The sequence below is a fragment of the Temnothorax americanus genome, unplaced genomic scaffold (genome assembly GCF_048541705.1).
Source record: "Temnothorax americanus isolate GAGA-0224 unplaced genomic scaffold, ASM4854170v1 Scaffold9, whole genome shotgun sequence".
Classification (NCBI taxonomy): Eukaryota; Metazoa; Arthropoda; class Insecta; order Hymenoptera; family Formicidae; genus Temnothorax; species Temnothorax americanus.
The window spans coordinates 6,209,941-6,223,044 of NW_027509812.1; the positions used below are offsets into that span (position 1 = coordinate 6,209,941).

At 37.4% G+C, this 13,104-nt stretch overlaps 1 protein-coding gene and 1 long non-coding RNA gene across 2 annotated transcripts; one reads left to right on the plus strand and one right to left on the minus strand.

The window, feature by feature from the left end:
* Positions 1–465: 465 nt before the first annotated feature.
* Positions 466–11,336, minus strand: Jdp (DnaJ domain-containing protein). The gene is made up of 5 exons (XM_077425595.1): positions 11,182–11,336; positions 9,647–9,896; positions 7,477–7,578; positions 7,246–7,362; positions 466–6,709 (listed from the first exon to the last, which is right to left on the minus strand). Exons 2-5 carry the CDS (start codon positions 9,728–9,730, stop codon positions 6,488–6,490), a joined length of 525 nt encoding a protein of 174 aa, XP_077281721.1. The 5' UTR covers positions 9,731–9,896; positions 11,182–11,336; the 3' UTR covers positions 466–6,487.
* Positions 9,888–12,174, plus strand: LOC143908180 (uncharacterized). The gene is made up of 3 exons (XR_013260049.1): positions 9,888–9,979; positions 10,863–11,054; positions 11,628–12,174. It is a non-coding gene; the product is annotated as an uncharacterized LOC143908180 (long non-coding RNA).
* Positions 12,175–13,104: the final 930 nt, after the last annotated feature.

Below are 13,104 nucleotides of genomic sequence, written 5' to 3' on the forward strand. Positions count from 1 at the left end.
CAGCAGCATAACAGGGGATGAAACAATAATCACTTTGTTACCTGTAGCTTGACAATTATCGGCATTGCTGCTGTAACATTATTCCATTAACCTGAAAATGGCTAATTTGCTTAACGAATCACGTTATGAGATTGATGAATTATTATTACAAACAGGATTATAAATCTGTGTTACATAAAGCGATATATTTTCACCTTTAGACCATGAAAAGGGCATGAGAAATACGATTAAAAACAGTAAAAATTGTAAAAATGTACAAAAATAATTTCATAAATGTTTTAAAAAATACATATTATATGAAATAACTGAAAAAATATTGTTAATCTACATCTATTTTAGTTTCTGTGAAAAAGGTTCGAGGTACGTACCACATATTGACTCCGAAATGCCCTAAATTTATGTTAAGTATATAATAATTATCGTGTAAATATAATTAAACATTAAAAGTTATTAAAGTGTGAAACATTTCATAATTAAACACATTTATTGAATATTTATTGGTACGAGAGTAATACATCGCCGCGTCGACCAGCACGAGACGAATATACAACATATGTATTTGGTTACGCATTTAACTGCATATAGACATTTACACAATCTATAATTTCATTCATACTGCCACGCACACAAGAGACTTGCACGACTCATGAGAACGATCGAAAATACTGTTCTCCAATCAGTAAGTTGCGCAGAACACATGGTTGACTAAACTATTTCCTGTATATTTTAATAGTAAAATTTTTTTTATGACTTTGAATAATCATCACTTTTAACAAACATTTTTATTAGTTAATAACTTGTACTCCAACTTTTGTATCTGCCGTATATAATTATACAGCAGCGATATTAATTGACATGTAAACTAAAATTACATCACACGTGCGAATCTTTAATCTTTAATGATCAGTCAACGATCAGCTTTTTATGATCAGTTAACGTGAAACTAGCAATCAAGATTTGATAATCACAATATCTTTATGTGACGTCAATTCATCGACACATAGAAAGAAAAAGATTCGCTATTATATAATATCTTATGCTTTTGTAATTAGTTGTTCAAAGCATTTGATAACTACGATCATTAGCCGTGGACATTGAAGTAAAAGAGAGCTATCGATTTCCTTGCAAACGTTGGATAACATAATTAGCGTTATATAATCAGTTTGACTATACTAATAAGAGGCACTAATAATCTGCCATTTACAAATGCGAAAGCAAGGAAAATTTTCAACAACTTGATGTATGTACATTATGTACAACATGCCTTCAACTTTAAACATTTGTTAAATGATGTCAAAAACTAAAAAAGAACGACATTTAATATAACTTTTGTTTTTAAATTTTGAATTTTAAATCACTCTAACTCCAAAAATTCTGGGAAATCATAAATTTTCCAGAATTCTTTAAAAAAATTATAGTAAGTGATTATATGCGCGCATGTGATATGGGGATTCTCCTCATGGGTTATAATACAAAGCGAAAGTTTGGTATTCTTTAATATAATGTAAAATTCTGTCATATACCTATAGATAAAGATATACCCGATTGTAAATAATTGTCTGTGTTGGAATTGGCACACGGTTTGAAATTCAAATCTTCAATTGATCGTAAAATCCTCCGGAGAAGAATAAACTTTTCCTCTTATTTTCCTCTTAAGGGAAAAGTTCCGTCTTATATCCAATGACGGTGTCGTAAACGCACGTGTAGTAACGTAAAAGGGACGTATCGGATTCTTCGATCGTGAGCACCATACTGATAGGCGTTTGAACAGACTTCGACCTTTCCCTCAGCCGTTTGCGACAGGTCAATCGTAAACGACAAATAGGTATGTATGATATAGTCATGTAAACAACGTTTCGCAGGCCAAAATCCACGGGCCCGTCTAGAAAAATATAGATATAGATATACATGTACAGGGTGGTCCAATAGACTTTCGACAGCAGCGGCCACGGTCGGCCGCACCATTTCTCGTCTTGTATTTATAGAAAATGGAAAACTTCTCAAGAGAGCGCGCGCGGAAGCTCCTGCAATCTTTCCGTCATCGCGGAACTTCTTATAACATAATAGTATTAAAAGATTGCTAGGATTGGATACCAACGATCTCTTCATCCATTTTGATCAACGTTACTTCCAACGTGCTCGTAATCAATCTCGTTCGTTTAATAAATGAGGGAATAACGACCGAGTCGAGTTACCGATTTAAATATTATTCTCTGCCGTGCGCGCGTACGCGCAAAATTATGCTAATATTTTCCAATAAATATTAATATTTCCTACTTTCCTCTAACACAGAGACATATCATTGCCAATGCCACAAGGCAAGATTCGATCTCTACACTTTTTGTTTCCTCATTTATTTTTACGACTGATCGACCTAGTTGCTACATTCTTCAGAGCTTAAAGAAGTCGAACTAAACTGGAGGAATTTTATGAAACGGCGCCGTTATGCCGTTTTACCTAATCTAAAGTTGGTCGCTGTCGCGGCGAGATTAAAACTTTTTTGACTTGCTCATCCAACTTTTATCCAATTTTTATCTTTTTATTCAGATAAAACTTCAATCTCAATTTCTTCGCGAAGGAATCTCCTGACAAACACCGTCCCCAATATGTGTAAAAAATATGAAAGACCATTGGGGATATTAAAAGTCCACATTAAATATTTCTTTTATATCGTCAGTCATTACGGCAAATTACACCGAGGAGCTATTAATTTAAATTTATATTATATTCATATTTCGCATAAACAATATATATAAGTGCATTTAAAGAATAAGTCGAAACTACAATATATATAATCCTTTGCACAGTCTCGCTCTCGAGACGGTTCATCGGAAATATGTGAAAATTGAAAAATTGGAAAATACCTTTTCACTATTTCTAGATGAATTCAGATGTACGATGGATTCGACAGCGTCGGTCTGTATTCTGTAACGTAATCAGACTCGCGATTCACTTGTCGCGGATATGTCTCGCTTGCAGTTTCATTAAATTTAGCCGCGCGTCCGCCGTCTCGCAATTCCAGAGAAGGATCGATCGCGCGCGCGGCGAATCTCACGAAGCGCCAGCGAACGCTTATGTTCCACTAATTCGATTGACCGCGCACTAATGTCAGGCTTGCACAGAGCCGATAGGGAGACAAGTCGAGCACAGCAAGATATTTTCTTAGGTCTCCCAACAAAGAGTCTGAGAAAACTGAAAGAGGAATGGAAGCGATAGCGAAAGAACGCTTTCGAGTCCGCGATATCTCGAAAAGTGTCCGTCCCATATGTAAGTCACACAATTTTATATTTTTCTTCCCACTTTTTTTCTCTTCTTTTTCTCCAGCTTTTTGGTTTTGTTTATTTACTTCTTCTACTTCTTTTACACTATTGCGATTCCTTTTTTATTTCTCGATTCTAAAAGTATTCTCTTTCGAACAATCAATCAGTAATTCGATACTATGACAAAATAAACAATTAACGACTTGACCTGCTTCCTTTTATTGGCTCTGCGTATTCGTGACATTAATAATTGCAATCAAGAACGGACCCCTCCGCGAATCGTAACATTTAGGATCAAGTAGGGAAATTGAAAACCTTACCTGACTTTTCGATAATTTAATTTTATCACCAAGAAAAAAAATCACTGCGTTATTTCACTCATCCGGAAAGAACTTGTAGAAAAAAAAGTTTATAATTACATTACCGTAACGACGTATATATCCTTGCCGTCAAAAGAATGTATCCCCTTAAAAAAAAAAAGAGTTAACCTGATAGTCTAAAATTAAGATGGAAAAATGTCATTGGACTCGTTGGTAATATTGATTTTGCCTCTCTCCATTGGCATTTAATAGCCGTTTATTAACCATTATTGGCCCTCGATTTACCCAACGGCTTCAATTACTACTCCGCTTACATCCTTCTATATCTTCGCACGGATAAGATAAACCTTTGTCGAGTTTCTCCGTGTCGAAATTCAAAGACAAAACGGGAAGACGAAATGGACCAGTCGTGATATGTTTTGGACTTTGACGAAGGATGCGGAAGATCACATTATTTTCGTGGGATGGAAGATCGATCGATTCAGGCAAGACGTAGATACTCGACGTCATTAACGTCTTGCAGTTGCATTTAATTATTTCCAGATAGAACACATTATATCTAAATATTCCCGTCCGTATATTATTCAGTTGATTTAATTTCGTCATTTATTTTTAGCTTTGGGTTTTATTTTCCAAAATTTAACGATGTCAAACTGTCGAACACAGCTCTGATTCATGCTGCGTGGATATTTAGATACAAAGCGTTCGATTGGGAAATACCTAGCGAGGAAATGGAGGGTATGACGCCGTTAATGTATTTAAACGGAGAGATGAGCTCCCCAAGAAAAGAACGCTTATCGCATTATTGTAAGATTACACATCGACACATCCAGGATTAACTGTCACTAAGTTATTATTAATTATCGGTTATATAAATAGGCATTCTCAATTATATGCCAAACGCAATTCACCGACGAATTGTTTCGACTGCTGCATCGAATGTAGAGAAGACGCGAATACGCGTCGGAATGCAAAAGTGCGATGCGCGGAAAAATTATTTCGTCGAAAATCTATCGAGAATGTTATTGTTTTTCCCGGAAGTTCAAGCCGAAATAATTTCAGGCAAGTTCACGCCTCGACGCTGCAAACGCACACGAAAATAACTTTCTCCTTACTCAGAATGACGTAAGATTCTTTTGTCTTACAGAGCGTCGAAAAGTGAGTCGCCGTAACCGCGCGCCGGTTATTTCAACTCCCGGTTTTAGAGAAGCAAAACGCGGCTAATTGGCCACGCGCGTGTCGTTATTTAACAAAACGGAGGAGAGCCGTCGCAATTGTCGTCGGAGGTGAATGACGTATTTTGCGTTTGACATCGGACACAGGTACAAGTGCGCCATCGTCGATCTGCTCCATTATGGAAAGAAATACTTGAGCTTTTCCGCAAAACGTTAACCCAACGTTCCGTGGAATTGAATCCCTGAATTGGTGTCGTAACGATAATAGTCGATCGAATAAGTCCTCGGAGAGAAACGTTGAAAACGTCAATGCCTAGGACAGCTTCACAAAATCGATATAGCAACACTTATTTCGACAAAATATATAATAATATATATAGACATTACATTTTAGATATAACATTTTAATATAAACTACCTCTACTTTTATATCTTTATCTTACATTCTGATAGAGAGCTATATATTTAGTTATTACGTCTTTTCATTTTAAAACATCATATCTAGTGAACTCGACGTTTGCAACGTTTGTGGTCCGGGATTTCGATTCAGTCGTTTTGCAATTCCGGTCGTCCAATTTTGTAACCGCACTGTGCATACGCGACATTTAAAGTCGATGCCTTTAAAGTCGACGAAACGTAAGTTACTCCCATCGTAAGCGACGGTCGCCTATTTAATCTTGCGATGAAAACCAATTATGCATTGATTAATACTTGAACTGCCGATAATCATGACGATGAAATTCCGTCCGTGGATTCACGAAAAGCACTTTCCTTTAGCAGACGCTCAAGTATTTCCTACCAATGTGTTTACGATTAAAACGACCAGTTAACCACTAGCGGAAAATTCATTCGCGGGATCACAGATAAAACTATACTGTCCTTGACACTACACCGTTTAACTTCTGTCGCTAAACATCTCGTAAGATCAAGAGACACACATAGAATGCGCGATCGAGAGAGACTCGACTTACACATTATTTCCAACCGGTCAGTCGGACGTTTAATCGGGAGACTTCAGAAAGGGAGTTTAAAACAATGTCAAACGTCCTCTTCCCGCGTTCCTCGATCCTTTTCCTCTCGTCGTGCTTAGTATAGTATAACAAAATATAAATCTGAAGGCGACATGTACGTGCGCGCGATCGCGAGCACGTATACACGTGTTCCAGAGCGGTTTGTTGAATCGAATTGACATGCATCGTGAACGATGATGAAATAATCGAACGACGAAGCGCTTCTCCAAGATGGAGAACATCGTACAAACGTTTATTACGCAAAGTTTTTTCGAAGAAATACGTATGTACGATCGTTCAATCGTTTTGTCGAAGCTACATCGATGATAGACCGTCACGTCCGCAACTTAATACGTGGTGACGCAAACAATAAAGATCTCTCGATGCGAAGTTGCATGTAAACGGAAAGGTATAAAACATAACAAATTGCTCGACGGCGAGCGATGAAATTCACGCGCCTCTCTCTCTCTCTCTCTCTCTCTCTCTCTCTCTCTCTCTCTCTCTCTCTCTCTCTCTCTCTCTCTCTCTCTCTCTCTCTCTCTCTCTCACCTCGCCATTTTACGAAGTACGCGAATGTGCTGTACACGCCAATGCGACTCGACCAACGCCCCGTACACTCATATACAGGTGGTAGATATTTGTCTAATGCAACATGTTCCTGTTGTCATAAGGGCATCCGGTACAATGGAGTCGGTTCCGGTGAGAATTACGCTGGGGACCTTTTAAATTTCGTAATTGCGAAACTTACTGACGACCTCGTTGGACTCCTGGTAGAATGGGACCCCGTGGCTCGAACGGTAGTAGAGATTCGTGGCACCACCCTCCGAAGCCCTCCTGTGCGCATTTGTAGGATGACCTTTGAGGTGAGATGGTGAACCACCTGCCTCTTCGGTCGTATCCGGCAGCATTCTGTCCTTTGTCTTCGGCGTGCTCCAGTGCATGGTCTGCGAACAGAACGAGATTCGGTTAACTTCACAGAATAGGTAACACGAAATTATAGGCCTTTGGACCCTTATTAATCGCTACATAGCAGTGCTTCTATTTTCGGTGGAAGAGAATCTATTACAAATTAGTAAAACAATTTACAATTTGAAGAAGAAATGCTCAGGAAGAGACTGCAGATTCGTACAATAAACTCGCATCTTCCGCTATATATGAGATAAATTATTACGATCGATATAATAGATTATCAAAATATGTTCAATGGTCCTCTTTTTTACCTTTATATCAATATAAAACTATTTAATATAATTTTACTTTTCGGCATTTCTCAAACGAGTTTTATAACAGCTATTTAAAATTATGAATTTGTAAAAGAGAATCGTCAACACGTTTTGTAAGCTCGCTCAATTAAACATGACTGCGCGTGTAAACAAATTAACTTTTTCCAACATGCGTTGAAAAAGAACAAATCACACTGTAATAAACTGCAGCTTATCGTACAAAATTGACAATAGCTGCATCAATTATTGCGCCTCACCTGCTGCACATGCTCCTTCATGCCGAGCCATTGTTTGTAACTGATCTTGATACCACTATTCCGCCATTTATCGTAATTGGTCCTCTTTTCGGGATCGCATAAAACCTCTTTTGCGTACTACGATATAAACAAACCGTCAAAGTTCTCCCTCTGCTTACGCATTTCAAGCAAAATTAATTAGACTCGAAGTTAATTAAAATCAACTAACTTTTGCCTGTGCGAGAAGCTTACCTTTAGTTGTTGAAATTTCTGTTCGGCCTCCTTGTCACCGTCGTTCTTGTCCGGATGATACTGTAGAGCTAATACCTTATACTCCGCCGTAATTTGCTCGACCTAATTTTTAAAATGGAATGTAAACCATCTAAAGAGCATTCAATTACGAAAATGGAGATTAATCTTTCATTTCGGAATTATGTATTCTCCTGCTATTCTGTTATCCTTTCGATTTAAATACGCATTATATAGTTAAATGTCAAATCTGAGAGAGGGGTGCACAACATATTAAACTTATTAAACTTTAAATTGATTAATTTACTTTTTACAGCGAGATGACGGAATAAACTTTAAACTTTAATTACAAATATAAAACTTATGTAGAAAGAACAGGTCACAGTTTCGACATTCTCGAATCTAATCATTTTCGCTGTACTTAATACTTTGATATTTAATTAATTTTTCTCAACCATCTCAGCTGTCTGCAATAACACAACGTAGTATCTTGCCGATGAAAACGATATATCACGAAGACGCTAACGCGATATATCGCGACCAGGGATGACATTTTCTTATCGAAAATTGTCGATGGAGATAACAAAACGTAAACTAAAGAGAAGAAAGGCAAACGACCTATCCATCATGATATTGCTAATAAAAAGGTGCATAATCAAATAAATACAAAAAATTGTGTTAAAAAATGTGTAAACCGTAAATTTTCAATAAGCTCGAATTATGTTGCAACGAATATAATTTTCTCGTGCATCTCCAATGTTTCATTGTAATTGGTTTGGAGAAAACGATGTATAAAATAACGTAGGCGTTTAAACCTGTCATAACAATCTCACGCTCCGTGTATCACGAAGATGTGATTTGATTTCGGCACGAATATTGTTGTGCACAACTTTAGCATACCGTAAACTAGAAGCAGATGAGAGACTACGCCTAATTGTGTCGATCGAGAATTCAATTAATGGAGAGTTTAAATTGCAGATACCTTCTGGGATTTAATTATTACAGAAGCATCTCGACATTTAATTTAATCATCTCAGGACAGATGTAAAAAATTAGTTTCATATACATGTACATCGTTAAAAAGCCACGGTAAATGCGTTAAAACAATTAAAACTTTTAGATGTTAAAATTGTGAATTTCATATTTTGACTTGTAAATTGTATATTTTGATTATATTAGATCTTGAATGAAACTGTAGAGACATTTTTGATGTAACAGATAGAAATATAACAGTTATAATTAAAAATTAAATTCCTATCAACAAGCAAAGTAAGTAATTGTTGCACAACGGTGTTCAACAATATTTTTAATTAAAACTAATTATGTAATTGACTTTTTTAATTATTTCAATTAATTAAGATGTCAAATTATTAAACAGTATTTTTCTGAACGTATGATCTTTACATTTTCTCTTATTATACATTTCATATCAAATGTACCAGACCATTTATCTGACTTCTACTTTGTAAATACAATTTTCGCGATAGACTCGTTTCCCGATACGGATATTTCGAGCGTAAAAGCTTGATTGGTCGACGCCTACATTACGTGTGCGATTTGATCGACAGAAGTAATAATGCATTCATTTCATAGCGAATTAAGAAGTGAAAATTATCTTTGATTCTCTATTTGAAAGACATTTCACCTGAAATAAGTTCTTCGAATTGCAGCTAGAATACTCCGAATGCACTATAATAGCTGACGAACGCTAATTAATTTAAAGTTTCCTGTTTGTATGTAGGGAAGCGAAGAGAAACGATAAACTTGACTTAATTATCCAATAATCTACGATGCAACGTAGCCTGAATAATTCAGAAGCAAACGTTTCTCGCAAGGCAACAAACCGCTCCACAAGATGCGCAGATTTAATTCCATTTAAACAATAATGATTGATCTAACAGAACCAACATAAAGGTAAAGAATATCTCTAATTCTAACGAGGTGTGATTTCGCCTTGCTACCGCATATCGAGTAATCCTCTCCTTTGTTAAGTTTTATTTTTTTAATATTATGAACAATGTATATATATATATATATATATATATATATATATATATCAAATGTCAACATGGCATGTAATTTAAATGCTATACATTGTCACAGCGATCAGTTCATATCCGGGGACACAAATTTCAGTGCGCAACAAATTCGCTTCAACGTGCTAAAATCTCACCGTAGAAGACTCGTCGCAGGACAATAGAGCGTAATAGTCCTCCTCCTCGTTGGGCGAGTAATTGATGGCGTCCTCGACACTCATTTTGACGACTCCTCGCAACCCCTTTGGCGTATCCCTTCCCACTCTGTTCCTTCGGGGATCCCACGAGATCGTCTACACGCGAAAAGAGGTCGCAGCCGCTATGCTCGGTGCTCCTCGTCGAAGATCACTCTCGCCTTTTAAACCCGGTCAGTCGAGATTCCGTCACCTGTTGCGAGAGAACGAGCGAGCTAAGTCCGTGAGTGTCGGCGTCGCGTTGTCGACTACAGCACGGGCGCCAAAGTGAACCGAGTAAGGGAAAACCGTGTCGCAGACCCGGAAAGACCCGATTCCCGGGGAATCCCGCGCGACTGCGTACTCGCCATACCTAGCCGGCACCCTCTTCACGAAACGCGCAATTCGTATCATTGCGCAGTTGCGGCTCGCGATTCACCCTCGTCCCCGTCGCCGTCGCCTCGCCCCGTAAGAGGACCTAAATCGTATCCCCCTTGATCTTGATATAATTCACTGTTCAACTCCAAAATTCACATCCAATTCTTTGGAACGAATTGAATTTAAAGCAATCTTTTACTGAGTCTCGCGGTCGCAAGGATTATATACGGACTCGACGTTAGGAAAGCGAGATTATCGTGAAAAATTACGTGGAATCTCTCTTTCGATGTACATTGAAATAAATGAGGCTTCTTGTGTCCCGTTGCTCGTTTCTTCTAACTAGACTAGATTAGACCCGAAGGATATAAAGCAAAACTCCATTTTCTTCTCGATATTGAGTTAAGAGTGCGATTTAATTCTGCGCCTCGCGCCACGCACCTATATATAGCCGTCTCTGCACAGAGCGAAGGTCATTTCGTGCAAATGCATAAATTTGAAAAAGTAATTACGAACGCTACGGACATATATATACAATCGCAGTTGTTCACTGCGTCATTCTTCGATGAAAAATCTTTAAAATTAAAAGAAACGTGTTTCAGTAGACGACTTATCTAAAAGATTAATTTTTAACGGATTTATCGTTAACTGCAATCATCATGTCATTATGTCGTGTAAAAGTGACCGTGATAGTAATATTGGCAGAAAAGGGCTTGCAGAAAGCTTAAACCTTTTTAATATACGCTAGTAGAAGAATTTTTGGTATGAGAATTTAATTTCATTTTCCTGTCTCTTTTTTTTCCAGAAAAAAAAGAAGAAAAAGAGAGAAAGCGTGACGGAGAGAGTTAAAAACTGTTACCAAGACCAGAAAATTACATTCACGCGCGCATATTTGTTTGAATGAATATTTTAAATATCAAATCGACTCAACACACAAAATGCGTTTATCCAATGTCCGTCAACAAATTGTGCCGACGGCATAAATCCGTGCTCTTACGTAAGCGCACCGTTATCGCCGAGATTCTTGACGCGTTGAAATCGCATTCGAGACTAACGACTATCGCTCTGCGGAATCGCCTTTGCTTTCGAGAAACCGCGTGTGGAAATCGCGGAGGAGCACTTACGAGCAGGAAGATCAGTCCTGACGATCCTCCGCAGCGAGACTACAGTGACGTTTCGCCTCGAAGTACGCGGTCGTACGTGTGGCAAAGGAGCACGATGAGACATTGTGCTCCGTGTCCCGCCGCAAGACTCCATCAGAGACTCGTGGCTTTCACTCGCGGTTAAACAACCTTGAGCCTCTTTTATATACCGCGACTTTACCGACCGTGAAAGCGGGATTAGTGCGGCTTATTCGTTCTCTGCGATTTTTAATCGCGAAAACATAGTTGTTTATGGAATTTTATCGAGCGCGGTCGAGCCAGAGATGCGCCCCGCATCTCTCTGACGCTCTAAGAGTCGCGCATGACTTTATATACTGTCTCATAGAACAATATTAAAAAAATATTATGTTAAACGCGTCACGCTGTTATCTGGATAGATTTTCCTATACATCTCTGCTGTCTGATAGATTCGTCACCCAAAGAGATTCGATTTGCGAGACAACGCTAAGCATGAATGCTTGCCGTGCCTGGAGGGACGCGGAAACTTGATTGGAAATTCAAATTTTCTGAGGAATCGACGAGAAGAGACGAACGGGAGACAGACATCGAAACGTGAATGAATGTGTGGCATCAATTATGCATGCCTCTTGCTTCTGCGTATGGAGACGACAGTTATCGCCGACACTTTCATTTACAACTGCTGCTGCCTGCACTGTACCAACTCTCTGGCGTATCCTCTACGGACAACGATATAAATAATAAAGTTGCACAATTTTACATATGCATGAATTAGAAGTAATTTTACATGCAATGTTCATTTTGATATTTATGTACAAATAAACGTTTTCTTGCATCGAGAGAATATTTATTCGCGAGATGGTTGTAAAAAAAAAAAAAAAAATTTAAATTTATTAAATATATATAAAAGTATATATATATTAAACATTAAAAATTATATTAATGTATATATTATTGTATATTGATATTATAAAAATTTATATATCACAAACTTAATTTATAATAAAATTTATAATAAATTATTATCGAATTTAAGAATGACCCAAGAAAACAGTGACCATTAAAATTATAATTTTAACAATATGTTTAATATTTTGATAGCCGAAGTAGGAATAGTTTTACGATATTTATTCCCTGACATGTTATTTAACATTTATTCCTATCTCATTACACCGCATTGTGTTGACCTGTCAATAAAGTTTGTATCTAAATCGAAAAATTAATTAGCACACGATCTATACATTTTTTTTTTATCAAAGATCCTGTAACGTTTCTCTTACAAAATATCAATAGTTTAGAATCAACATTGAGAGAACACAAATACTTTTGTAATTTACTATGAATTCGCAGAAATAGGTCATGTCTCTGGAAATTCACTGGGTGCACTACGCCACTACGAGCATGTCACGCGAAAAAGAAACGAAAAATATGGACGTCGGATGTAGCAGCACCATTCAACAGTTTATCATGAAAAGACGTATGACCATTTGGCCGACACGTGTCAGGCGCCTATATATTACGAAGTCGCTTACATATACCTAAGGTTCCTCACAAATAAGACCGTCGAATTTGGGAAAAATATTTTCTCGACTTTTAATTTCTCCGCGACGGAATAAAAATACTCTTTGATAAAATGACAAAATATCAAAAAAAAAATAAGTCGATTGAAAAGAAACTTAAGCGTTTGAAATGTTTTTCCGACGAAAATGGGCTTACAGATAGACGGTATATTAGTGTTTGATTCTTGCTGGCAGGAGATCGCGGTAATTGCGGAATTATAATTTCCGCTTTATGAATATCGTTAATTTGATCAGATCCGATCAAGATGTTACAGCACGTGTTCCTTCCGTGCGGTTAAATCGAGCAATCACTGTCGGTGAATTACGGTACAGTAATCACTCAAAGGGTATATCACGAGACACGGCT